Source organism: Lycium barbarum, chromosome 2, assembly GCF_019175385.1.
Source record: "Lycium barbarum isolate Lr01 chromosome 2, ASM1917538v2, whole genome shotgun sequence".
Classification (NCBI taxonomy): Eukaryota; Viridiplantae; Streptophyta; class Magnoliopsida; order Solanales; family Solanaceae; genus Lycium; species Lycium barbarum.
The window spans coordinates 2,899,930-2,927,755 of NC_083338.1; the positions used below are offsets into that span (position 1 = coordinate 2,899,930).

The 27,826-nt window shown below is 35.0% G+C and overlaps 1 protein-coding gene across 1 annotated transcript; it reads left to right on the forward strand.

The window, feature by feature from the left end:
• Nucleotides 1-2,974: 2,974 nt before the first annotated feature.
• LOC132625871 (probable peroxygenase 5) lies at nt 2,975-7,899 on the forward strand. The gene is made up of 7 exons (XM_060340467.1): nt 2,975-3,196; nt 3,312-3,407; nt 3,939-4,024; nt 4,992-5,086; nt 6,160-6,285; nt 6,806-6,949; nt 7,579-7,899. The coding sequence occupies exons 1-7, from the start codon at nt 3,160-3,162 to the stop codon at nt 7,595-7,597; spliced, it is 603 nt and encodes a 200-aa protein (XP_060196450.1). The 5' UTR covers nt 2,975-3,159; the 3' UTR covers nt 7,598-7,899.
• Nucleotides 7,900-27,826: the final 19,927 nt, after the last annotated feature.

The window sequence follows — 27,826 nt, forward strand, 5'->3', positions numbered from 1 at the left end:
ACTTAGGAGGAGGGGTTTGAATTGCAACTTGAGGTCTAACCACTCTTGCTTCTTGAGTTGGATTGGGCAAAATCCCATCACCTTGGGCCCTTTGTTGTGGTCTTTCCAAGGTTGTTAATCGTTCCAATATCAACTCAAGGTGCCTTGAATTCCTCTTCGTGTTTGATGAAGGGATTGTTGACCTTTAGTCAATTCTGATAGGACCTCCTCATGTTGAGTTAGCTTAGCATCTAAACTCTGTAAAGGTGTTCCTTCCATCATTCTCGACCCACAAGCTGTAGAATTGACGGCTCTGATACCAATTGTGATGATCCAGATATGGATTTAAGCTAAATACAACTAATAATGCGAAATTGAAAGAATTTTGGGGCAATTTTCTATTTTATATAACTGAAATGAAATTCAAATACAAGGAAATCAAATACTTAATAAGATAATACTAAGTAATATGGGAGTCCACCATAGTCATCAATGATTTGTGAAGAAGAAGAAAAGAGAGAGTTAGATTTAGAAAGAGAAAGAGAAATGAAAGAAGGAGAAGAAATCGTGAGGAAGAAGGAGGAGGAGGAGGAGGAAAATGACCTGTTCAATAATGATTTTCTCTCTCCTATCTTGTCCTTTATAACCGGCTATTAGATGGCGTGGCCAAATCGTGGCCCTCCCAGCTCATTAATCATTCTTTTATTCTAGCCGTTAGATCAAAAATAGTTGCTCCTCTTTCTTTAGCCGAGATCTGATTTCGAACCTCCACAACAAAACTTAATTATACTTAATGGAATTAATAGCAAGGTCATTACACACTAAGTGAGTTTGACCGTCGGTGGGCTTGGAGCTTATTTCTAAGGCCCTCCTAAGCACTTTGAGGCCAAATTATTGATGGATTATCCTATTTATAATTGTTTTTGCTAGGTTTGGAAATTGTCCCATTGTAGAAAGGTGTTTAATCAAGGATTTGAGCTAGTTGAAGAGGTTAGAGGTAAGTGATGTCTAGCTATATCCGTATCTTATTTGAGTATAGAAGAATTTGTTTTCAAAGATATTGTACTATGTGCTGTATAACTACGTACGTATTGTATATGCATATATATGATATGTTGAATTCCTTTAGTTTTTTTTTTTTTTGTGTGTGTGTGTGTGTTTTTTTTTTCCGGGTGAAAATTTTGACTTTGTCACTTGGTGAGAGACCAGCTTAAACTATGCTTGTTGGAAAGCCACAATTGCTCGTTTAAAGTTGATGTTACATAGTTAGTTAATAGGCCTCATAGATGTTATTCCTTCTGCTTCAATTTATATGACACTTTGCTATTTTATTCATTCCAAAAAAAAAAAAAAACTTTTAAATTTAGAAATAATTAAATTCAGCAAACAAAGAAAAATTATAATTCCAAACTCATATGACACCCTAACATCCTTTCTTTTCCTTTCATATTGTCACTCTGAAGTTTCGAGTAAAGCTAAAGCCAAAAGCCTAAAAGGTAGCTAACACACACCTAATTTATTCTTTTTGTTTTGTTTTTCATTATACCTAATCTACTCTTAAAGCAAACAATCTTTGTTTTTCCCTTTTACGAGAATCATGGTTTAACCTCCACGCTATAACATCCCCTCGTTGCTTCTACTTCTTGTAAACTACTATCAACTCTTTGAACCCACCCAAAAAAAAAAAAAAGGTACTTGAAGCATCCGTAAATTGAAGTTCATTAATTTTATTATTTTTTAATTTTTCAATCGGTGTTGATACTTGTTTTGGGATCTCGACTAATCCTTATTTCCGCCACGTAAGAACCATAAAAGAGGGAAGCGTCATCTGAATTATTTTTATTCCCAAGACTTGAACCCAAAATCTCTGGTTAAGTGTGGAATGCTATCTAACTTGCATTAAAATATAAAAAACCAAAAAAAAAAATGTATTCAATAAAAAAACCAATGACTAAAACTAGTGAAAAAGGGCTAATCTCTCCCTAATCATTAGATTTCTTTATGCGGTGGGAAACGGTTTAGAGATTGGTATAGATCCGTTGCTTAAGGATAAGGTTTTGATCTTTTTCACATTTCTAAATGATACTGTACACAAATTTTATTTTAATTGCTTTTCTTACTTTGAAAAAGGAAATTAAGCTAAGTTGTATAAGGTAAAGTAGCAATTTTTTTTGCTTAAAAAAGTTAGCATCTATTAGGGTGTAGCTTCAATACTAGAAGGATATCCTAACATTTTAAGTTAGCTGACCTTTTTTCAGCCGTAACAGTCTGTAATCGTTGTCGACGCTCAATCAATATATAGTCAGTATAATATACAATTATTAATAATACATAAATTATATACAATGTACTTGCTAAAATTTATAAAAAAAAAAAAAAAAGTTAGGGGCAATTTTTGTTGTGAACTTTGTTGAACATGCTATGTAGTATAAAAATCGTGTTAGGGGAAGGTACATAAGAACCTTAACTTGCACATAGGCTTAGTGTCATAATCTAAGCTCATGACACACATTACCGCTTTAATCTAATAGATTTTACAGATTTTTGGGGCTATATCACTATAGAGTCTAAAAATACACGTACTATGTGAATTTGTGCTTTAACTTCCATAGCACTATACTTTTTTCTTCTAAATAATTAGTTTTCCGACATGTAATTTACCTAAAGTATCATGCACATCTCTTGCTTGTCACCCTAGAATCATGGCGAAAGAGCTGCCCTGTAAGGTATTCATTTTAAAATCTAGATTAATTTGAATTTATGCCGCATAAAAATCATTTAAAAGGAAGTGTTTTCTATGTGAATGTTTTGTTTTATTTTATTTTAAAGGCACGCGAGCAAGATCAGCTTTTATATATTTTTAGTAAGGCGTTTTGAATTTTTAAAGACTTCTATATCCAATCAGGGGTAACGTAGTGTTTGTTGTGTGAGAACACTCATCAAACTTCATGACTCCTCAGGCCGCCACCTATACAAGCAACTATATATATTAGACACGTCTTGGGAATCTCACAGCACACAAAGAAAAGAAAAAAAGAGTGAAAAAGCATAACTGCAACTCACATTATTCTCTGATTCTATACATCAAATCAAATGCTTTAAATCTTCTACTTATATTCTGATATTAGAAAGTAAAATTGAAACTTATTCGTTCTCTACTTGTGTGTAACAAGATTTCACATGGCTTCTTCCTCCAATAGTACTGATGAAGAGTGGGGTATGCAATTTTATTTTTTATTTTTTTTGCTTTATATCTTCTTCTAATTAATTTTGTGTTTGTAGTTTAATTTCTGTTTGTGTGAGTGACTTTGTGGTTCTTGAAAATCATGCAGGAATTGAGAAGAAAGAACCAACCCCTTTGGAAAAGCATGTTATGTTCTTTGATATTAACAAAGATGGTCTCATTTACCCATGGGAAACTTATAAAGGTGATATATCTAAGTCCCCTCTTTTTTTTTTCACCTTATATATCATATTTCCGTTTTAATCCCTCAAAGAAAGGCTAATTTTCTAAATTTTAAAATAATTAGCTTACTTACAAACTCGGCTAGACACACAAATGTTATTAGACACACAAATGTTATGAGAAGTTCTTATAGATATACACACAAATGTTATAAACGTATGTATGTGTATGTTAATATCATGTTTATAACCACAAATTTCTATAAACTGGAATGCGAGAGTACAAGTTTTTATATGCACTAATCACTAAATTATAGTTACAGTAATAAATATACATTCTCATCTTAATTTATGGCATAACTATATTAAATTAGACAAGAACAGAGCGAGAGTGAGTATGTTTATTTTGTTCTTTCTTAGATGTTCTTCATTTGACATGTTAATTCCATGTTAACTGTTTCCGGTTATGTTTTTGTTTTATTTTGTCATTAGAGGTTGTTGATACTCTATTAACTTTTTGTTATTTCTTTTTTGGGGATTTTGTATTTTACCAGGTTTCCGGAAAATTGGAAGTGGCGTTCTCCTCTCAACCGTTGCTTCAATTTTCATAAATATTGGTCTTAGTGGCAAAACTCGACCTGTAATTTACTCTTTCCCTCTCTAGTATGATTTTATTGTACGATTAGAGACGAAATTTAAGGAGGAATGATAAAGACTTTTGAAACTTGTGGCATAAAATAAAATTCATAGATATTTGTGTAGTTATAAAATAATTTTAAAGGCAAAATGAAAAGTTTAAAATTAAATTATTTTTTAATATAGAAATATATCAAATTCGTTTTTAGACGGTCAATATGCATCATATAAATTGTGATGTAGGGAGTAAGAATATAAGTATGTACCTAGATGAATATTAGATATTTCAACATCTAGCATGACTAGATATATGCCTTTTTGTTTTATGTATTCAAGTGTCAACATAAAGTTTTGACTTACACTTGCCGACATATGGTCTTTTAATACTCCCTTATTCATAATTTATGTGATATAATTTGATTGAACACGAAATTTTAGAAAGAAAAAAAGATTTTTGAAACTTGTGGCTTAAAATAAGTTATAAATACTTGTGTGGTTGTAAATCATTTCATTAACAAGGGTAAAAAAAAAAAAATTAAGTTAAATTATTTCTAAATATAAAAATGTATCATTCTTATAGCAACTTAATTTCACATATTTTATTGACCGAAAATGTCGCTTTAGGGATGACAAAGGGTGCAGTGAGGGTGCTGGGTTTTGTCTCTACCCACAAAATGCCAACCTGCTACGCTCCATTGTCATCCCTATGTCGCTTACACCTCCCAAAAATTCTTTTGTGAGTTGTGACTAGACCTCCATTTTACCAGATGGGCCATCAAGATGACTTTGATGTGCAAGTTTACGTTGTATGTGACATTTTGACAGGGAAACCTTTGAAAATTGTTAGCAGATGCCTATCTTCCTATTCTTTTCTCACTGCTGTCATTTAGAAGTGCTATAAGATTTTAACCCAAAAAAGGAAAAAAGAAAAAAAGAGCTAGTATAAGATTAATGTGCAAGTTTATGTACAGGGGAAGTGGCCTTCTCCACTATTTCCAATTGAGGTGAAGAACATCAAATTTGCTAAGCATAGCAGTGATAGTGATGTCTACGATACTGAAGGAAGGTAATATACAAATAATAAAGCTTCTCTTCTCTACTTTTTATCCAAATTGGTCCTGCTATGTTATATATGTATCTGAACAGAAGAGTTTAGTTTTTATACATTGATTGCTAAAAAAGGAATTTTTATACAATCACGTCACTCAACGGTTAAGTACTCATAATAAGTGGAACAAGTTACATGAAAAATAAGGTATACAACCTGTTAGATTTCCATATCGATCTGTAGTGGATAGGAGACTTGGTTACCTTGTATGTTTTTTTTTTTTTTTGGGTAGTGTTCCTTGTAGGATTGTTGACTCTTTGTAATTCTTATTTCACGAGCTTGAGGTTGAGTCAGGTGAAGGTTGGTCTAATCTCATGGTTTCGAGGTTAGAGTTATCCTAATTCTTGGTTTTTCTGTGTTGTGGGCGCCCATATTATGTTGTTCGTGATCCAATTAGTAGGCTTGGACGTTTTGCGGGGTTCGTAACATTAGTAGTGGACAGGAACTTGATCTCCTTATACTTCTTTGGGAAATCCTCACTACCTGTTATATATAGTTGAATTACATTATCTGTTTAAGAACTATCTGCACTGTTTGTGTAACAAGTTTAACGTTTATACGTTAACAATATACTCCCTCCGTCCTAATTTATTTACACTTTTCGCTTTTCGAGAGTCAAACGAGTTGTTCTTTAACCGTAATTTTTACATATCTCTTTTAAATATTTTAAATTATTAATTATGGTGACTTATATTACTTTTTATGTAGTTTCCAAATATCTAAATTTTATTTCAAAAAAATTAGAGATTCTATGTTCAAACACACGATCAAAATTAAGAAGTTTGACTCTCAAAAAGCGAAAAGTGTCAAACAAATTGTAATAGAGGAAGTACATGAGTTTTTATACTTTGTACGTCACTTAAAGGAAACTATATGCTACTATTGATGTAACTGAAAAATAATATAAAGAACGTGTTAATTATTGCCAGTTAAAGCATTTGGTTGTATAAAAATAATTTGTACTGTCGGTGTATATAAATTAAATCTGTGTGTAAATGTTCCGTTTTCATTAGCATCTTCATATTTTGAAGGTTCTGTCCCGAAAAATTTGAGGAGTTATTCAAGAAGCATGGACGAACAAATGAAGATGCCTTAACAGGCACTGAATTAGATGAACTGCTCAAGGCAAACAAGCAACCCAAGGACTTTGCCGGACAGTAAATGCTCTTCTCTTTTTATCTCGAGAATAATAATGAGGTTTTATCCTTAAATTATGGATTTAATCTTATAATGATCATTCAATTTTTACTTTATTGTACTAAAGTCACTAAATTATTTTTTGTAATTTTTCTTAATTCAAGGTAAAAGTCACTGAACTATTTTTGTAATCGAAAACTAATTCAACTTTGCCTAAGTATTGCAGAAAGCTATTAGGAGGTTACAAAAGATACATTTTATATGATACTTAGGTAAAGTTGAAGGGCCTATTTGTAAAAAAAAAGTGTGTAGCAATCTTTTTGTGATACTTATGTAAAATTCAGTTTTGTTACGAAAAATAATTTAGTGACGTTCCGTGATAACTTAGGAAAATTTTTAGTATTTATGCAAAGTTCAGTGATTTTCTTTTTGTTCCTAAAAACAGGGTAGTGACTTCCTGTGATATTATGGCTGATTTTTTTCTTTTATCTTTTGAGTGTTAAAGAAATTGTAACAGAAATAATTGGGTGGATTATGCAGTATTGCAGCTAAATCAGAGTGGAAAATACTGTATCACCTTTGCAAAGATGAGCATGGCTTGCTGCCCAAAGAGACAGTCAGGAGTGTTTATGATGGTAGCCTTTTTGAACAAATGGCCAAGGCAAAGCAATCCAAGAAACACAAGTAATTATACCCTCACTACATAAATTTGGTTCTATTTAATTATTTCTTAATTAGCCGAGCATCGGAGGTAATGGTAAAGTTGTCTATCTATGGGTCGGGTTAGAGTTGTGGAATCAATTACTGATACATGTGGCGGATTGACGCCTAAATAGGATAGGCTGCTAAACTACCCCTTTGGGTTCCGAGAAAAAGCTCACGGTTCGAGCTATGGTATCAGCCATTGACACTTTTAGCCTTTGTGGCTAAATTACCCCTTTTGGGTTCGGGAAAAGGGTCGTGGGTTCGAGCGGTAGAATATGATGTTGATACTTGCATTAGTGTAGGCCTATGGTGCTCGGACTCTCCAAAAATGATGTCTCACCCATGTCGGATCCTTTAAAAATGCACTTCTTTTAGAGAATCCGACACGCACCCGTGTCCATTTTTGAAGAGTCCGAGTAACATAGGTGTAGGCTACTAAATTACCCCTTTGGGGTGCAGTGTTTTTTTTAACCCAATCTTTTCCCGAACCTTGCATGAATGCGATATGCTTTGTACACGGGACTTTTTTTTTGTCTTTTAATTAATGATATTTTTTGAAAAAAGATTGTACTTGAAACTATTCTTATTACTACTACTTTTCGTTGCAGGGGTAAATCAAGTTCCTAAAAGGTGCAGCAATTGATTTCTACTTATGCGTTTGACAGTGTTAATATTGGAGCTATAACATTGGTGGGGGGTGGGGAAGAAAAAATCAGAACAATGTACACTTTGTATATTATATAGTAGTTGTGCATTTTCGAGAAACAATACATGTGAATGTGATATTTGTTTAGACGGGTTGCTGATATTTGTTTAATTTGGTATGATATTAATTTGTCTGTGGTGTTATTACTGTTCTTTGTAAAATTAAAAGGAAAAGGGTGGAATTTGTTGCTATATAATTCGATATTGATTGAGCCGTCAGAAAAGTCCCTTAATTTTTCACTTGATCCTTGAGTTCTAAATTAAGGATAATATCAAATTTATAGTAAAAATTGAGAGATAATTTGAATTTCTTTTTCTCGAAAAGTTCAATTGATATGTGAAGTATATTCATTTGAGCTTAGATGACAAGCATATACGAGTATGAATTTAATAACGTTTAAGTGTAGGAGTAAGTGAAAAAGAGTAGGAGAAGTGAAAAAGAGTAGGAGATGATAAAATTTACTAACATCTACTAAAAACAAATGAATTTAAAAATTGTACGAGAGATATAATGATGATAATAACAAGTTAATCAAATGGAAAACTAAATAGCAAATATGAATTGAACAGAATACCACAAGTTCTTCCTTGTTTGATATAATGACCTACTCATGTTATAAGGCATGCTTAACTGATATGTGCTTATCAAATTATTTGTGGATGTAAACTTAAATTATTGGGAAATCACAGGCAATGTCCACTGGCCATCTAAGTATAACAATTTTTAACCCAACTATTTTTTCCTCTTTCTAGCTAGTTGTTTCTTTTGCCCTTCTTCTAATTGCATTTGTCACCAGTGCTACGTACATTTTATATTGTACTTAGCGTTTGATCACCTTTTGTTACCCATGTGGGAAAGCTTTAATGTCGCTAGTAATAAACAATAAATCTATCACTATAAGTAGATTAGGTTTTATAAATTGTGTTCTTTTACAATAATATTTAATTTTTATGTTTATGTAGCAAAACTTAAAAAGAAGGCTTGAAATAATAAGGTACTTTTTGTAGTCAAATGGATTGGAAAATTAGTGCCACTTCTCTCACAAAATTGAAGGGATCCTAGTATGTTTTTCTCTAGAAATGATTGTTTTACTCAGGAAAAGACACCATGCATATGACACGAATACAAAAATTATAAAGAAATTTGAATTATCAAACTAAAAATAACTTATATAGAACAGATACATTATCAATACAATGCAATTTGAGTTGGCTTCGTGTGTTTATACATTGATTATACAAAATATATATATTATACATACAAAGTATATGTAATGTTTATATATAGTTATACACATTATCTGACTATACATTATCTATACACCAATAATACAATGGGCTACATCAGCTGCAAACTAGATGTGTGGACTATATGTATACATTATCTATATAGTGATGATACAATGGGCTACATCGGCTGCAAAATAGATGTGTGGGTCATACATATAGGTTATTTCTCCTAAATTATTCAGTTTTAAAATCAGATTTGCCCTTTCAGTTGACTAGATCAACTGGGCTAAAATCGTCTGGGGCTGTTTAGAGACAGCACAAGTGTACCAGACTTGATTTTGGGCCACTCGTTGATGGTCTAAATCATTTTTTTGCGCGGATTGCCCTTCTTTTGGGGTGGTCTTTAAATTTTGCCCCTCATATTTGTGGTCTTTAAATTATGCCCCTCATATTGCTGGTCTTTAATTTTTGCCCTTCGCATTGCAACCCTGAGCGTTCACGCAGAAATCATGAGGTTCTGAGTTCGAACCCCCGCTCAAGCATAAATTTAAAAAAAAAAAATTGCAAGGCAAGGTTTGGGTCGCGTGTATGCCGGACCCGGCATACACTTGTTAAGGAATTACCACATTTATGTCGGACCCGACATACTCATGCCTTATGGGCAGACTTGGCATAAGTATGCCGGGTCCGGCATAACTTTGGTAATTCCTTAAGAAGTTTATGCCGGTGGGGGCATACTTATGGACAAACTTTTATGTCGGACCCGATATAAACTTGTGAAGGAATTACCAAAATTATGCCGGACCCGACATACTTATGCCAAATCTGCCCATAAGGCATAAGTATGCCGGGTTCGGCATAACTTTGGTAATTCCTTCACCAGTATATGTCGGTGGGGGCATAGCGAAATTTAAACTCTGTCTTACGAATTTTTTTTTAAAATTTTGACTGTGTGCGGGTTCGAACCTGGAACCCATGGGTTTTAGCCGAAGGGCAAAATTTAAAGATTTCAAATATGAAGGGCAAAATTTAAAGACCACCCCAAAAGAAGGGCAATTCTGTGAATTGCCCGGTCTAAATCCGGTTTGGTCTGGCATGGGTCATAGATATGTTAAGACAGACGTGACTTTTACCCTTAACAACTACGTATATATACATCTTACGAAGAAATATTTACGAAACGTGACGATAGTTTTATATTTACAAAACATAACATTACAAAACCTATACAAAACATGCTTCTTTTAAAAAAAAAAATTAAAAAAAAAATTAAATGTGAAAAATTATTTTTTCAAATATTTTTTTCGCTCAAAAATTTATGTATGAAATGTGTATATCTCGCTCAAGGCTTAAAAAGTTCGCTCAAAATTTAGTGTATGAAAACGGTATGAAAAATGTATGAAATGTGTATATCTCATTCAAGGCTTAAAAAATCCGCTCAAAATTGTGTGTATGAAAACAGTATGAAATTTGTATCTCGCTCAAGTCTTAAAATTTTGCTTACATTTTCGTGTATAAAGTTCATGTTAGATTTCTGTAAAATTAATACAACTACAACAACATTGTATACAACTTTGATACAACATTCAAGACTTAAAATAATCACTCAAATTTTGTGTATGAAATGTGTATATTTTTCTCAAGGCTTAAAAAGTTCGCTCAAATTTTATGTATGAAGAACGTATGAAGTGTGTATATCTCGATCAAGGCTTAAACATTATGCTCAAAATTTTATGCATGAGAATGATATGAAATTTATATATCTCGCTCAATACTTAGAATTTATTCCCATTTTTCGTATAAAGTTCATATTAGGTTTCTGGAAAATTAATATAACTACAACAACATTGTAACAACTTTCATATAATATTCAAGGCTTAAAGTTTTCGCTCACAATTTTGTGTATGACAATTATGTTCAAATTTCGCTCACACATATACATTTCATACAGCTTTCATACACAAAAATTTTAGGTAACTTTTTAAGCCTTTGAGCAAAAAAATTAAAAAATATAAAAAAAAAATATGCAATTTTTTTTTTAAAATTATTATTTAAAAAAAATCTGGAAAAAAAACGAAAAATATATGAAAAAACGTCATGTTTCGTAATATATCGTTATGTTTTATAAATAAGGAAAACTATCGTCACGTTTCGTAAATATTTCTCCTTAACATGTATATATACGTAGTTTTCCCAATAACTTATGCAAGACATAAGTTCGATTGCTGAAGGGTACAAATTAAATACCAATCCATTTGAAAGGCAAAAATCCCCATTTGAAGGCCAATTCATGCAATTTCATTTAAGAGCAATTCGCAGAATTGCCCTTCTTTTGGGATGGTCTTTAAATTTTGCCCCTCATATTTGAAATCTTTAAATTTTGTCCTTCGACTAAAACCCATGGGTTCCAGATTCGAACCTCCACACAGTCAAAATTAAAAAAAAAAATCGCAAGGCAGAGTTTAAATTTCGCTATGCCCCCACCGGCATACACTTGTGAAGGAATTACCAAAGTTATGCCGGACCCGGCATATGCCTTATGGGCAGACTTGGCATAAGTATGTCGGGTCCGGCATAACTTTGGTAATTCCTTCACAAGTTTATGTCGGGTCCGGCATAAAAGTTTGCCCATTAAAAGTATGCCCCCACCGGCATAAACTTGTTAAGGAATTACCAAAGTTATGCCGGACCCGGCATACTTATGCCAAGTCTGCCCATAAGGCATGAGTATGCCGGGTCCGGCATACACGCGAACCGAACCTTGCCTTGCAGTTTTTTTTTTTAAATTTATGCTTGAGCGGGAGTTCGAACTCAGAACCTCATGATTTCTGCGTGAATGCTCAGAGTTGCAATGCGAAGGGCAAAAATTAAAGACCAGCAATATGAGGGGCATAATTTAAAGATCACAAATATGAGGGGCAAAATTTAAAGACCACCCCAAAAGAAGGGCAATCCGCGCAAAAAAATGTTCATTTAATTAATTTGAAAATGTTCTGATTTTGTTATTTGGGTCATTAGTTGGATTAAAGGAGCCCAACTCATTCCCTTGGGCCAAATCTGCATGAATAACCAGGAAGCTTGACCAGCAGACTTAGCATGCGTTCAGATTGATTTAGTTTATGGCCACAGCCAGTGGCGGAGTCAGGATTTCCGCCAAGGGGGTTCAAAATATAAAAAGGTAAACATACGAAGGAGCCTAAGGGGATTCAACATCTACTATATATACATAAAAAATAATTTTAACCTTGTAAAAATAATGTTTTTTCCCAGCTAAACCTCATTTGTAGAAATAATCCGAGAGGCTATTTCTACAAATGTAGCCATTTGTCCACCATACCAACCAAACCGTACTTTCATAGATAGCCAGAATAGACTATTTATGCAAATACTTCTGTTTGTCTCTTTATATAACTAATAGTGCAAATGTGACCCAAAAATCATCAGATATGCAAAACTAGTCTTAGGAACATTCATAATGTAACTAAAATCTAAAATCCATTTTGCATAAGTCTTTACATAAAAATGAAACTAGACATTACTAATTTACTATGTTATAGTTTTGAAGATCGAAAAACATAAAAGAAGACAATCGTACATGAATATATTAGCAAGAAACTGAATCAAATACTCAAAACAGATAGAAATACATTCAAACTAACTACATTTCCATTCATAACATCCAAATTTACATAATACATTCTAGAGACAATATCTAAATTCAAAATAGACCAAAAGCCGAACAGGTTTGGATTTGGTCCTAAGGCTGAGAAAGGCTAGAATGTTAATAAATTAGCTAGGGATATTCATAGCTAATTTTCTTCTTTTTCAAAAAAAAAAATAAAAAAAAAATCAACATTAACCAAATAAAATTTGAATTTAGTGCTGAATAGCCATAGGAATATTTGCTAAGGATAGGTCCCTATGGCAAAATTGTCTAGGTAAAATTTAGCTAAAAGCGTATTAGGAAATTAGTAGAGTCATTTTCCTAGCTAGACTTACATTACCTAATTTTTCGAGTTAGTAGGATATATCTGTCTGGCTAAATTGATATCCACTTATATACACCATCAAAGGATGTGATGCAGCGGATAGGGCTGCTCCTCCCTTAATTAGAGGTCTCGTGTTCGAGCGCTGGGTATGATTTTTTTTTTTGGTAGGGAGCGCTTCCCCTGAATGGAGCCCTACGCGGCCTGAATCCGAATATAATCGGGCTTCAATGCGAATATCGGATACCGGATGAGAAATTTAAAAAAAGAAAAAACATATCCACTTGTATGCATGTTTATATTTTTATAAATATATGCAAGATCTAAATGAACCAAACCTTTCAAAGCAAATAAATAAGTAATAAATTATAAAAATAAATGCAATTTCTAATTTGGAAAGTGAACTATCCAAATTTAGTCCCCCTTTAATCGAAAACAAACGGGACCACAGTAGTGCCGAATGAATTAAAGACTAATTAATTAATCGTTTATTTCAATCGTGGAGTTGATCTCCATTTTCTTTTTACATGTGAAAAGGATAAGTTTTTCCAGATTTTATTCAAACTATACACGACTAAATTTCCTACAATTACGTAAACGCAACTTCAATGCACCCAACAACTAGTAGTCTAGTACTATCTATGAACTTAAAATGAGTTGATATTGAACACAAGTAGAAACCGTAATTAAGAAGGTCTGCCAAATTATTGCTTTACAGGTTTTCAAACAATGTAGTTATACTTCAGAATCTGATTTAGGCCGTATTTGTTTTCATTAAGATTAAAACGGCTGAATCTGAATGAACCTCCGAATGATTAAGACTGTTTGTTTTTCAACATTTGAATGTGCATAGTGTATTTATTTAAACATAATAAATATAAAATTTAAATAAAAAAGTAACTAAATATTAGATTATAAACATAAATTTAATAAAAAAAAAAAAAACTATTAGTTGACAAAAAATGAAACATTTATGTTTGCTAGTAATGGTGGAGATGCTTTGTAGTGGTGGTGGGTGGGTGGGTGAGGGGTGGTAGGTAAGGATGGGTGGTGGTGGTATGGGTGGTAGTGGTGCGGTGGGTCTGGGGTAGGGTGGGGGTGGTGAAGCTTGGGTGATGGTGGTGGGTGGGTTGTTGGGGGTGGGGGTGGTGGGGGGTTTGTATAGGGGTGGGGTAGTGGAGGGTGGTGGGGGTGAGCTGGTGGGAAAAATTATCCATGCAAAATACCTTTTAACGATATCAAGACTTTGTTAAAGATCTTAATGATTAAGTGTCACGACCCAGCCCCGTGGGCCGCGACTGGTGCCCTACTTGGACACCCAGACAGACAAACATATCAAATCGTAACACACTTATCCAAATCAAATCACAAACAGATAGCATATACGGCTATAATTACTATATGCCGTCTCAAACTATATCAAACTGTTCAAACACATCTCAACGCAACCGTATGCAGATATATATGTACGCCGACAAGGCTTTATTTCAGATTTTGGTAATTTCCAGAAAAATTTCGGCAGAGTTTCCTTTGTTTTACGGACTATCCAATATACCCTGCACGCAGAAAATACCAACAAAAGCCACACAGGGCTAACCAAGCAATATATAAACATATGCGGACCGGCCGCCTCGGCGTATAGGATCGCCCAAACAACATATGCGGACCGGCCGCCTCGGCGTATGGGATCGCCCAAACGACATGTACATACATCCATACAGAAAGACCCTAACCCACAAACATGTCCACAGACCTCTAAACAGACCGACAGAATCATATGACGGGACAGGGCCCCGCCGTACCCCTGAACAAATACATATATACATAGCGAACAAATGTATACCAAAATGTGTGCTCTGAAATGAGAAGAGCACTCCAAACAGCAGAAGAGGATGTCCTAAATGGGTAGATCACCAAACTGTGCGTCTGTACCTGCGGGCATGAAACGCAGCCCCCCCCCCCCCCCCCCCCGAAGAAAGGGGGGTCAGTACGAAATATGTACTGAGTATGCAAAGCAGAATATACAGAAAACAAACCTGAGACATAAACGAAGCAGAAGTGCCGAACATAAGTACAAATCCAATCATATCAAAATGTTTAGTTTCAAACATGTAAGTCATGCATAGGGTACAGAAGAATATGGTCGCCCTCCCGTCGATGGCGCCATAACACAGCATAACACCAGAAAGTTTCAAATCTCCGTATCCCCGTCACATATCACATCACAACATAACGCCATACACAGCATAACACCAAATATATGTGGAACCCGACCCTCATTAGCGAGTAGCTCGGAGAACCATAACACAGCATAACTTCGGAGTATATCAAAGTGCGCACGATAACAGAACCGGCCCGGGAACCGGCGAAAGATATAACAGAACGCACGAGTAGAGTCGTGAGTAGTCATATGCATAAAATCATTATCATAAATTCAAACATAAGTAAAAATGATCATATTTGAAAATCGAAATAATAGTCTTAACAAATTCTTTCCAAAGTTTCCAAATTTCATAAAGGAAAGTCGTGGGACCCACGGGTGGGTATTTACCCGAGTCGGGCCCGCCTATAGAAAACATACATATCATATGTCATATAGACTTCTACAAAAATATTTGAGTAATCCGAGCATATTTGTGAAAGGTATGGCATTCCAAAAATTACGAACTTCTTTAAAGTGAACCCTTTTTATGCAAAATTCGGAAAACGATTATTTCAAAGACATAAGGGTTCATATTTCATCAAATCATACATAAGAGTGCCAAAGAACATATACGAATCAAAACATGCTCGGATTTCGGATTTGGAATTTCCTTAAGGCTCTAATTTAGCCTATGTAAAACTAAGACATGCCAAAAAGAAAGGAGGTTACTTTACATACCTCGTACGCACTCCAAGCTAGCCGATCTAAAGTTAATCCCAATCTACGCCTCGGGCTCCTCAAGGTCTACAAATATGCCAACGAATATCCAATATTAACCATAGGCACTTAAGCAATTATTCATTCCAAACTAACTCTAAATCCTATGGAAAATTCGGCAGCATTTCCCCTGTAAATAGGCCATCCCGAGAATTTAACTCGCTCAAAATCAACAACAACAACCACAATAACCAACCTAGCAACTCCAATAACCAATCCGAAAGACAATATTACATTAATACTCTCTTTTTCATCATTCGACAACTTTTCAAATATTCAATTAATGGCTTACCTTCAAGCCAACATCAACGCCTATACATTCAAATACTAACCCAAACCCATACTAACAACATTCAAGAACATTCTAAACAATTCACATAATATTTCCAACGATCCAACAATTTCTCCAAATTGGGCCGAAAACAGCCCCAAAACCGAGAGCAGCCCCTTTACCACATTCCTCATTTTCAAGTCATGATTTGTATCAACAATCTACACTATAACGATATAATTCTCATAAATATAAAGATTGCATTAATTTCACAAAATTCTCCAAATCAGTCCGCAATATTCACCATATCAATTTGGGACATTAAACTCTCATTTCCAAACTAGAATTCATAACGACGACAACTAAAACACTAAGCGATATTGATTCATCCTTTGCCAAACATTGGGGCTATACACGGCCACACTACACACATATACATATATTAATGATTTTTATTCTCTTCTCCACTCTACAACAATCAAACATGCTACAATTTTTTTTTTTATTCATTAACCCAATCACACCCCCATTTACACGGCTAACTCCCCAAGCACACAACCCACTTCCAACATACGATATTTCACCAATTTCATCCATATTAACATACCACAATATGCATAAAACATTTATATCCCATAAAACAATAGAAATTTTTACCTTTGTTCTTTACTCCACAAGAAAGTTAGGGTTTGCGATTTACAAAAATGGATGGTTTGATCGCTCCAATAATGCTTCCACGCTACTTAGGGACCTCCAAATAGTGGGTTAACACCAAGGAATTATTTTTGGGAAGGCTAGAAATGGGGTTGGATTTTTCTCCTCTTGGCCGTGAATAGTGACGCCGTGAACAGTGTGTCGTGAACAGTTCCGCCGTCGTGAACAGTAGCCGGCGTGAACAGTTCCGGCGTGAACAGTTCCGGCGTCGTGAACAGTGACCGAACTTCTCTCTCTCTCTCTCTAGTTGGAGAGCTTCTCTCACTAACTCTATTTTGATGGATGAATTTTGTGAATGAAATGGTGTATTATGAGTCATCTTATGACCATATATATGTAGCCCATAACATTGACACATGTCCCACTAATTTACTTGGTTAACTTTAATTAATCAATATGTGTCACTTAATAACTTAATCATAGTTAAATAAATCTCTAATCTCCACTAATATTTTCATACTAGTTGAAACTTATAAACACTCGTGCACTCATTAAAATTGAGAATTAAAAGTTCCTATTACATATCCCAAAATAATCCCGTCCTTAACTTATGTCGATTAACTTATGAATAATTTGACGTATAAAAATACGGGGTATAACATTAAGACTTATTCAAACCAAATAAGTTGTCACGCCCCGAACCATGACCTAGGCGTAACACGGTACTCAGTGCCTAACTGCATGTGACCGAGCGAACCTATGGCTGGCTGGATCAACATGTGATATCAAAAAATGCTATCAATAAAGGAATAAGACTAACACCTGCTGATCTACTAAAAAGTCTGTCTGCTATAGATTAAATGCAGAATTATCTTTTGAGTTTAAAACATCTGAAATGAGTGCCAACAAGGCTACATATCAAAATCTGCTAATGTCTAACTGATTGCACTATGTCTATGAAGCCTCTAAAGAAATACTAAGAGAGTAATTGTCTAATAAGCTGTAATGACTGGATAGCTGACAACGCCCCGAAGGAAACTGGGGCTCACCAATAGCTGATACGAGCAAGTCCTAGCTAGTTGAATCGTCAATCTGTATATCGTTGTCTGCCCAAGTAAATAAAAGGGACATCAGCATATTTGAATTGTACGGGTATGTAAAGCAATTGAAAGAAGAAATAGAAGTATTGGAACTGAAACTGAAATTGAACTAAACAGGAAAGCAAGAGTCTGAAATACTCCCTGTTCTGAATGAAGAATCACCTGTAAAACTGTAAATATAAACTGTGGCCTAGGGCCAAAATAGTGTGCACAAAAACTGTGGCCTCAGGCCCAAGCAATACATACGCATAAACTGTGGCCTAGGGCCCAAAAATACAGATACAAGTGTTCAACATTAAACAATTTACAAGACTGAGATTGGTTATAGCTGATAGCATAATAACTGTTTCTGATTATGGAACTTAAGCAAATAACTGATTACACACTGACTGAGACTCATGTAATGTCAATACACAAGTCTATAATGATTACTTACTGAGTTCATGATATTCAAAATGATCACCACGAAAGAATTATGAAACTATAACCCTAAAAGATAGAAGTTTTACAACTATTCAAGAAACTAGGGCTAAACTGTATTCTGAGTCAAATCACTGATAAGAATGAAGGATGAGGTGTAGGGAGAATCATAAACATTCCCTAACGTAGATAGTTAGCCTCACATACCTTAACTGCTTCACAATCCATAATAAAAGTCTGAACTTTGAGAAGAATCCCAAAAGCTTGTGTCTCAAACCTTGAATATGGGTTTTCTTGAAAACCCTAGGTTAAGAACAATGATTTCTCATTTAGTATTCATGAATATATGTTGGAATTCACTTGGAATGATTAGAATAGACTTACCTTGGTGTATTTTAATGGCAGGGAAAGAAGAACTTCGTACCAGGGCTTGAAGAATGTGAAAAACTGATCATTAGAAGCTAAGTGTTGTATTTATACAAGTCATGGCTCGTCCCCAGGCCTTGCTTCGCGAGAATTTAGATGCCCCAGGCCATCTGGTGGTGCCACAAACCAGTAAAGTGAGGCCAAAGGCGAGGATTTTGGCGAGACTGACTTTCCTGCCTCGTATGCCTTCCTCGCTTCGCGAGGATTTTGGCCAGCCCGGACTTCTCTCAGTAAAACGGCCATAACTTTTTGTAGAGATGTCCGGTTGACCTCCATAATATGCTGTTGGAAAGGTATTTCAAAGAGCTACAACTTTCATGTTTTACGCTTTCTCAAATTATTAACATATTTTCACTAAATCGGTCTGGAAGGAAGACCTACCGAAAACTTAGCCGATTCTATCGAATCTGAGCACCCCTTTATTAGCCATTTTGAGACGATCATATCTCCTTGATCCGGACTCCGATTGGACTGATCCTTATATTTCTTGATGGTATTTCTATGTAATATAACTTTCATTAAGGAACCTTTTCCAAATTCCCAACAATGGTTGCCCGAAGTAGGCCCCTCAGCCACTTCGCAAAACGTTCAAACCTTCAAATTTCCTTTGAAACTCTAACGATACGAGTCTAACCTTTATTTTAAGATATGGGGTGTTACAATATCTCTCCCTTGGGATCATTCGTCCTCAAATGATGGGTTCTGGTTAACTAGGCTGACAAAAACACGTGTTCACTACTGTAATGAACACCTGAATACTAATAAACTGAAAGGGATTGCTAAACTGAATAGCTATTGAACTGACTGAATGTGACTGACTGAGTGGCTATTAAGCTATCTGAATACTGGAAACATGGAACTATAGAGTGAAATCTAAATGGGAAGATAAATTACCTTCAACATTTTCTGCTGACTCTTCAAAGAGATGGGGATATCTGGACTTCATGTCCTATTCGGCTTCCCACGTAGCCTCCTCTGCTTTTTTACTTCTCCAAAGGACCGTCACTGAGGCCACTTCTTTCGTTCTTAACTTGCGAACCTGATGATCAAGGATCTCCACTGGAACTTCTTCATAAGACAAACTATCATTGACCGTTATGCTATTAGTCGGGACAACCAATGACGAGTCTCCCACACACTTTCTCAACATGGACACATGAACCACTGGATGCACAGCAATCAAGTCTTGTGGTAACTCAAACTCATAAGCCACTTGACCAACCTTTCGCTGGATTCTGTATGGTCCAATATAGCGGGGACCAAGCTTCCCCTTCTTATCAAACCTCACAACTCCCTTCATAGGCAAAACTTTAAGAAACACCCAATCATTAACTTGAAACTCTACGTCCCGTCGCCTCATATCTGTGTAAGACTTCTGGCGACTCTAAGCCATTCTCAAACGCTCTTGAATTAACTTGACTTTCTCCATAGCCTAATAGACCAAGTCTAGTCCTAACAACTCTACTTCACCAACTTCGAACCAACCAATCGGTGATCTACATCTGCGCCCATACAAAGCTTCGTACGGTGCCATCCCAATACTAGCATGATAAATATTATTGTAAGTAGACTGAATAAGAGGCAGGTGGTCATCCCAATTACCATTGAAATCAAAGACACATACTTACTGAACTGAATGAATACATGATTACCAAACTGCTGAGATACTGAACTGAATGTCTACTGAACTAACTGAATACTAAGCTGACTGAATACTGGACTGGTACGAATACATGAGTACTGGACTAACATCTGAGTACTAAGCTGACATGAATATCTAAGTATTGAACTGAAATGAATATTATAACATGAGATCTGACTAGCGTATCTGTCTGATCATCGGTCTGCGGATGAAAAGTTGTGCTGAGGTTAATCTTGGTACCCAATCCTTTCTGAAATGATCTCCGAAAGTTTGTTGTGAACTGGGCACCACGATCTGAAATGATGGAAGCTGGGTCCCGTGAAATCGAACGATTTCTCGAATAATAACTTAGCATAGTCCGATGCTGAATCTGTTATCTTAACAGGCAAGAAGTGTGCCGACTTCGTAAGTCTGTCCACAATCACCCAAATCAGGTCGTGCCTCCTAACTGAACGAGGTAAACCTGTTATAAAGTCTATATTTATGATCTTCCATTTCCAAACAGGAATATTTATATTCTTAGCCAAGTCGCCAAGCCTCTGGTGTTCGACTTTCACTTGCAGACAATTTGGGAAACTTAGCCACAAACCCTGCTACATTTTTTTTCATATCGTTCCACCAATAAATTTATTTAAGATCATGATACATCTTCGTGGAATCTGGGTGAATGGAATACCTGAAATTGTGAGCTTCTGACATAATCCGCTCTCTAAGCCCATTACATTTGGAACGCATAATCTGCCTCGGTATCCCATGGTAGAGTGATCTCCTCCTTGTTCAAAAGTTGATGCTTTATGTTTGTGAATCCCCTCTTTCATCCGTAACAAGTAAGGATCACCAAACTGCTTCTCTCTAACTTCAATGACTAAGGAGGAGTAAGCCATGTTCTGGGCAACAACTCCACCCACTTCAGAGTCCGAAAGTCGAACTCCTAGCTTGGATAAACGGTGAACTTCTTTCACCATAGTTCTTTTGTCCGCCTCAATCATGAACTGTGCTTCCCATACTTGATTTCTTTCTGAGATACTTCCTAAAATACTCATAGTACTGTTGTGCACTAAGTCTTTGACTAGCACCCTAAAGATTAAAGTCTCGTGCAATGGCACTACCCTTGTGACACATAACTGGATGATTTTATAGCTTTTCTGTGATCGTCTAATTGATAATAACTGAACTTGACACAATTCGATCAACGATCATTCTACTCACTTCGGGTTTCTTCTAAATTGAGGCATATTCCTTAGGGAGACTATCTCATTATGCCAACCTAATTGAACTGAGGTTCTTAATATCTCATGCTAACCCTTGGGGTCTTCAATTATTTCACTGGACTTACTAGCTATTTATGCATCTCCCCCTTAGACCAAGGCTAACGTCTTATACTTGCAAATTCTTCTCTTTTGTTGGGATCCAATTAACTTTCCTTGTCTTCTGTAATTCCTTTTTACTCTACAACACTGACGACTTTTTTTTTATTTTTCCGACTCACTTCTGAGCAATTTCTTACTGGGAAAAACTAAATTATTTACATGAACGGGTTGCTACTGTATTCATAACTGGCACACTCTATCTTGACGACTTAACTCTGCTCACACTATAAATCATAGGGAAACCCCTTTTTGACAACTCTTAAAGGTTATTCTTCTGTAGTTTGCTCTCTTACAGCTTAGCTGATTTCTTGTTCCACTAATCACTCTACTCCGAATTTAACTTAAGCCCTTGGTTTCTAACACACATTCGGATGTATTCGAACTGTCACCCACTTAAGGTGTTCATCTGACTAAGGAAATCAAATCACACTTTTACTAGTTCTGCTGAAATTGCTAATGCATTGTATCTACTCAAACTTACTTACTATTTTTCTGTTAACCACCTGATAGCTTCATATTTTGTTATTCTGCTCTGAATAACCTAAGTTATTTCTAACTCTCCCTCATCATATGATGCTATTCTATGGTTGTAGACTGTCTTTTCTGAACTATGGATCACACTTAAGAAACTTTCATCTATCTTATATGAAAAATTGGAACAACTAAACCCAAACTTTCTATACACTTCAAAATCATATCAGACTATACACATCAGGGATGAACACTTACTCACATATCTTAAGAGAGAACTGTCACATCTCCTTATCTCATAATGATAATTACTTCTTATAGTAACTTACTACCGTCGTACTCTCTAACTCTGATCTGACTAAACTTAAACAAACTAAAATCATTCCCGAAAATTTAATATCGTCTGCTTATAGTTCTTATTTCATACATATCTCTTTTATTAACGGGCATAGTTCGTACGAAAATTTCATCTGTGATGATAACTGGGGATGCCTCTTTGTCCTGATGACCTGTTGAAGCATCCAAGTTGTCTTCACTGAGAACTGAAATACCAGGCTTAGCTGTATTACAACCTGACTGAGCTTGAGAATTAAGAGGAGCCGCTGAAATATACATCAAGGCCCAAACGATACACCCCTTGGTGTCTCCTATTACACTTGTTGCACATAAGATTCTGAAAACTCCGTGGCTCACACTAGTATGTCACTGAGAGGCTGGGGCTCTTAAACTCTGATTCTAGCTGAACTGGCCTTTTTTATCATAGCTAGACCTCGATACTAGTGCACTAGCTGCAGATGGAGTGGGTCCTCATGACCTTTTATAAAAAACTGTCTGCCCGACCTCCTTGAGATCCTCCATGATTTACGTTTCCTGCAGACTTAGCTCTTTTTCTAATTTCTCTGATATCCTCTCCCTGTTGTCTCTCATTCTTCTTTCTTAAGAACATTATTATCATTCAACTTCCCATTCATTATACAACACCCTTTCTCGGGCAACTTACACTTTATTCCACTTTCAATATCACTTCAAGTCTCATTCGTTACCAGCAAGTACTTTACAATTGTACCCCTATGGGTAATCAACCTCAGTTGGGCCTCGAATTACCTGTTCATCTCCTGCGCATTTGAAACGTACGAAATTCGATAGAAAGAGAAGGTTACTTATTGCTCTAAGCTTCATGGCACGATCTAGAGTAGAAAAAAATGAAACAATCCTGAATGTCTTCGTGGTCAAATGTTTATATGTGTGGGGCCCTCACACATATAAAAGAGACCCCACTAGACACGGCTTCATAGACTCCCGAAGACACTTGAACCTAGTGCTCTGATGCCAAGCTTTTTCAAGCCCCGAACCATGACCTAGGCGTAACACGACACTCGGTGCCTAACTGCATGTGACCGAGTGAACCCATGGTTGGCTGGATCAACATGTGATATCAAAAAATAATGCCAACAAATGAATAAGACTTACATATTGATCTACTAAAATTCTATCTGCTATAGATTAAATGCGGAATTATCTTTTAAGTTTAAAACATCTTAAATGAGTGCCAACAAGGCTACATATCAAAATCTGCTAATGTCTGACTGACTGCACTATGTCTATGAAGCCTCTAAAGAAATACTGAAAGAGTAATTGTCTAATAAGCTGTAATGACTGGATAGCTAACAATGCCCCAAAGGAAACTCGGGCTCACTAATAGCTGATACGAGCAAGTCCTAGCTAGCTAAATCGTCAATCTGTATATCGTTGCCTGCATCGCGACATGCAGGCCCCCAAGCAAATAAAAAGGGACATCAGCATATTTGAATTGTACGGGTATGTAAAGAAATTAAAAGAAGAAATAGAAGTATTGAAACTGAAACTGAAATTGAACTAAACAGGAAAGCAAGAGTCTGAAATACTCCCTGTTCTGAATGAAGAATCATCTGTAAAACTGTAAATATAAACTGTGGCCTAGGGCCAAAATAGTGTGCACAAAAACTGTGGCCTCAGGCCCAAGCAATACATACGCATAAACTGTGGCCTAGGGCCCAAAATTATAGATACAAGTGTTCAACATTAAACAATTTACAAGACTGAGATTGGTTATAGCTGATAGCATAATAATTGTTTCTGATTATGGAACTTAAGCAAATAACTGATTACACACTGACCGAGACTCATGTAATGTCAATACACAAGTCTATAATGATTACTTACTGAGTTCATGATATTCAAAATGATCACCACGAACGAATTATGAAACTATAACCCTAAAAGATAGAAGTTTTACAACTATTCAAGAAACTAGGGCTAAACTGTATTCTGAGTCAAATCACTGATAAGAATGAAGAATGAGGCGTAGGGAGAATCATAAACATTCCCTAACGTAGATAGTTAGCCTCACATACCTTAACTGCTTTACAATCCACAATAAAAGTCTGAACTTTGAGAAGAATCCCAAAAGCTTGTGTCTCAAACCTTGAATATGGGTTTTCTTGAAAACCCTAGGTTAAGAACAATGATTTCTCATTTAGTATTCATGAATATATGTTGGAATTCACTTGGAATGATTAGAATAGACTTGCCTTGGTGTATTCTAATGGTAGAGAGAGAAGAACTTCGTACTAAGGCTTGAAGAATGTGAAAAACTGATTTTTAGAAGCTAAGTGTTGTATTTATACAAGTCCTGGCTCGTCCCCAGGCCTTGCTTCGCGATAATTTAGACATGCCAGGCTATATGGGGGTGCCCCAAACCAGTAAAGTGAGGCCAAAGGTGAGGATTTTGGCGAGCCTGACTTTCTTGCCTCGTCTGCCTTCCTCGCCTCGCAAGGATTTTGGCGAGCTCGGACTTCTCTCAGTAAAACGGCAATAACCTTTTGTAGAGATGTCCGGTTGACCTCCATAATATGTCGTTGGAAAGGTATTTCAAATAGCTACGACTTTCATGTTTTACATTTTCTCAAATTCTTAAAAGATTTTCACTAAATCAGGCTGGAAGGCAGATCTACCGAAAACTTAGCCGATTCTATCGAATCTGAGCACCTCTCTATTAGCCATTTTGAGACGATCATATCTCCTTGATCCGGACTCCGATTGGCCTGATCCTTATATGCCTTGAAAGGTATTTCTATGTACTACAACTTTCATTAGGAACCTTTTCCAAATTCCAATGAATCAAGGTGTTATGGTTGCCCGAAGTAGGCCCCTCAGCCACTTTCGCAAAACGTTCAAATCTTCAAATTTCCTCTGAAACTCTAATGATACGAGTCTAACCTTTATTTTAAGATACAGGGTGTTATATAAGTACTTAGATCTTAATGTAAACAAATGCACTTAATGACCTAAGGTATGAACCATCCATATTCAGACCTCCATTAAGTGCAAACAAATGTGGGTTTAGTTAATGCATACATGATCGTTTTAGGAATGAATCATTTTTCTGATTTTTCATTTTCTTTTAAGACCCCATATACGAAAACACAAATAAAAAAATAGTAAATCTGATTAATATCATTACATGCACAAACACACATACACATTCATATAAAAACATGAAATTCTTCAGTATGTACGAAATGGTAGTCGAACTTATATATTATCTTTTGAAAACTAAATTCGTATTGAACAATACTATAATTTATTTATTTTGCTAATATTTAGGATATTGAATCTATTAAGAATTTACTTATTATTATTTTTCCAAAACTATGTAAGAAGTTCTAATATTTAGCATTTTGAAATTATTAAGGTCTTATCTTATATAAATGCTTAATTTGAACTATATAACATATATAATTATAATTTCTTCCATGTTACTTTTCCAAATATTTTGAAGTTTAAAATCAACTAAATTTGTTTTTATTAGATCCCTTATTTAAAACTATGTAGGAAATCCTAATATTTATGAGTTTTTAAAAATTTAATAAGTCGAGCCCCATCTCTCTCTCTTTATAAACTACCAATAAGATGTAGTTTTGGAAATAAGCACAATCTTTTTTTATTTTTTAAATTATTTTTATTACATAAGAGGTAGGGGAAAGAAAAATGGCGAGGGGATACCAATGTAGGAATTTGAACTTTCACCAACAAGGTAAAAGTTCAAATAGTCAATCAACTGAGTTATTAGATCCCTACGAAATAAGCACAATCTTAGCAAGATGTTAGACGGTTATGTTCCGCCACAACTATATGAAATTTTTAAATGATAAAAGAAAATATCGAAACTATATATAAACTAAGTGGTCAGAGATATTCATAATATTGTAGTACCTTTTTTGTTTCTTAAAAAGAAAGATATTTTCCCGAGAACATACAATTGAATGTAAATATCACGGATGCAATAATGAATCAGTTGGACCCATCCAATATTCTCTCTTTTTTTTTTATCCAAGTAAATAACGTGATACCTCTTTTCCTTATTCAAGTATTCAGCCTATACTGCGATGTGATGTGCACTCTACATTGTTACTTCAACAACAATAATAATCGCATACGTAATTATTATGCATAAGAAAGTCTAAAACAATAGAGGCAACATTTGGCACACTGAGACGAATTCAGAATTCGAAAAGATGGGTGTACTATAGGTGAATTGAAGATATATATTTGATCGGTTCATACTTTAAGTTCTCACCGTCGAGTTAATTAAGCTTTTGAAATTTTGAACCTCAAAATTATTATTTTATATTATCATATTCGTGTGGAAGATGTTGGAATTGATTGAACTCATAATTGACTATATGTTTTATCATCACTACCGCTAGTTTTAACATGCACGTGTAATTTAATACCACTTTCTCCGTTTCAATTTATGTAAACCTATTCGATTGGGTACGAAATTTAAAAAAAGAGATAATTTTTTTAAACTTATTGTGTTAAATGAGTTATATATATTTTGTGTGATTATAAATCATTGCATAAAAATAAATTATTGATGAATTCAAGATATATATTTGATATATATATCGGTTCATACTTTAAGTTCTCACCATTGAGCTCATTAAGCTTTTGAAATTTTTGAGGTTCAAAATTATTATTTTCTTTACATATATTATATGTTGGAATTAATTGAACTCATAATTGACTATATGTTTTATCATCCACTACTAGTTTTAACATACACATGTAATTTATTAAAAAAAAAAATTTAATATGTCAAACTTGAAAATTTTGAAAGGTTAAATCATATAAAAAAAAAAGAAAAATAATTAAAACGCAAGAAATGACGCAAAAAAAAAAAAAGTAATCATTCTAGGAGTGGGCTCACCCAAAACTAGCTCATACCTCTATCGTTTCAAACTGTAGGCTGGATGTTGCAAAATGATAATAATGTCCAATATGGTTAAGTACATTCACATTATATATTTATACTCAATAAATATCATTAACTTCCTCACCTAAAATTGGGACAACACGTTCTAAGAAAAGATCATATATTATAATAAAAAAGCAAAAAAAAAAAAAAAGTTTACAAAGTTAAAATAGCATTATAGTGCAATTCAAAAAACGTAAACTATTTTCTGAAAAACATGTCATGCTATCACATTCTAAAAATTGAGTCAACAATAATATATTTTCTTCCTCTTATTTCTCAAGTCTTTTACCATCGAGAAAGGTGGTTCTGCAGTTCAATCGTAGCCTGATCCACTGCTAAAAAAATCTCTATTTTTTCCTTAA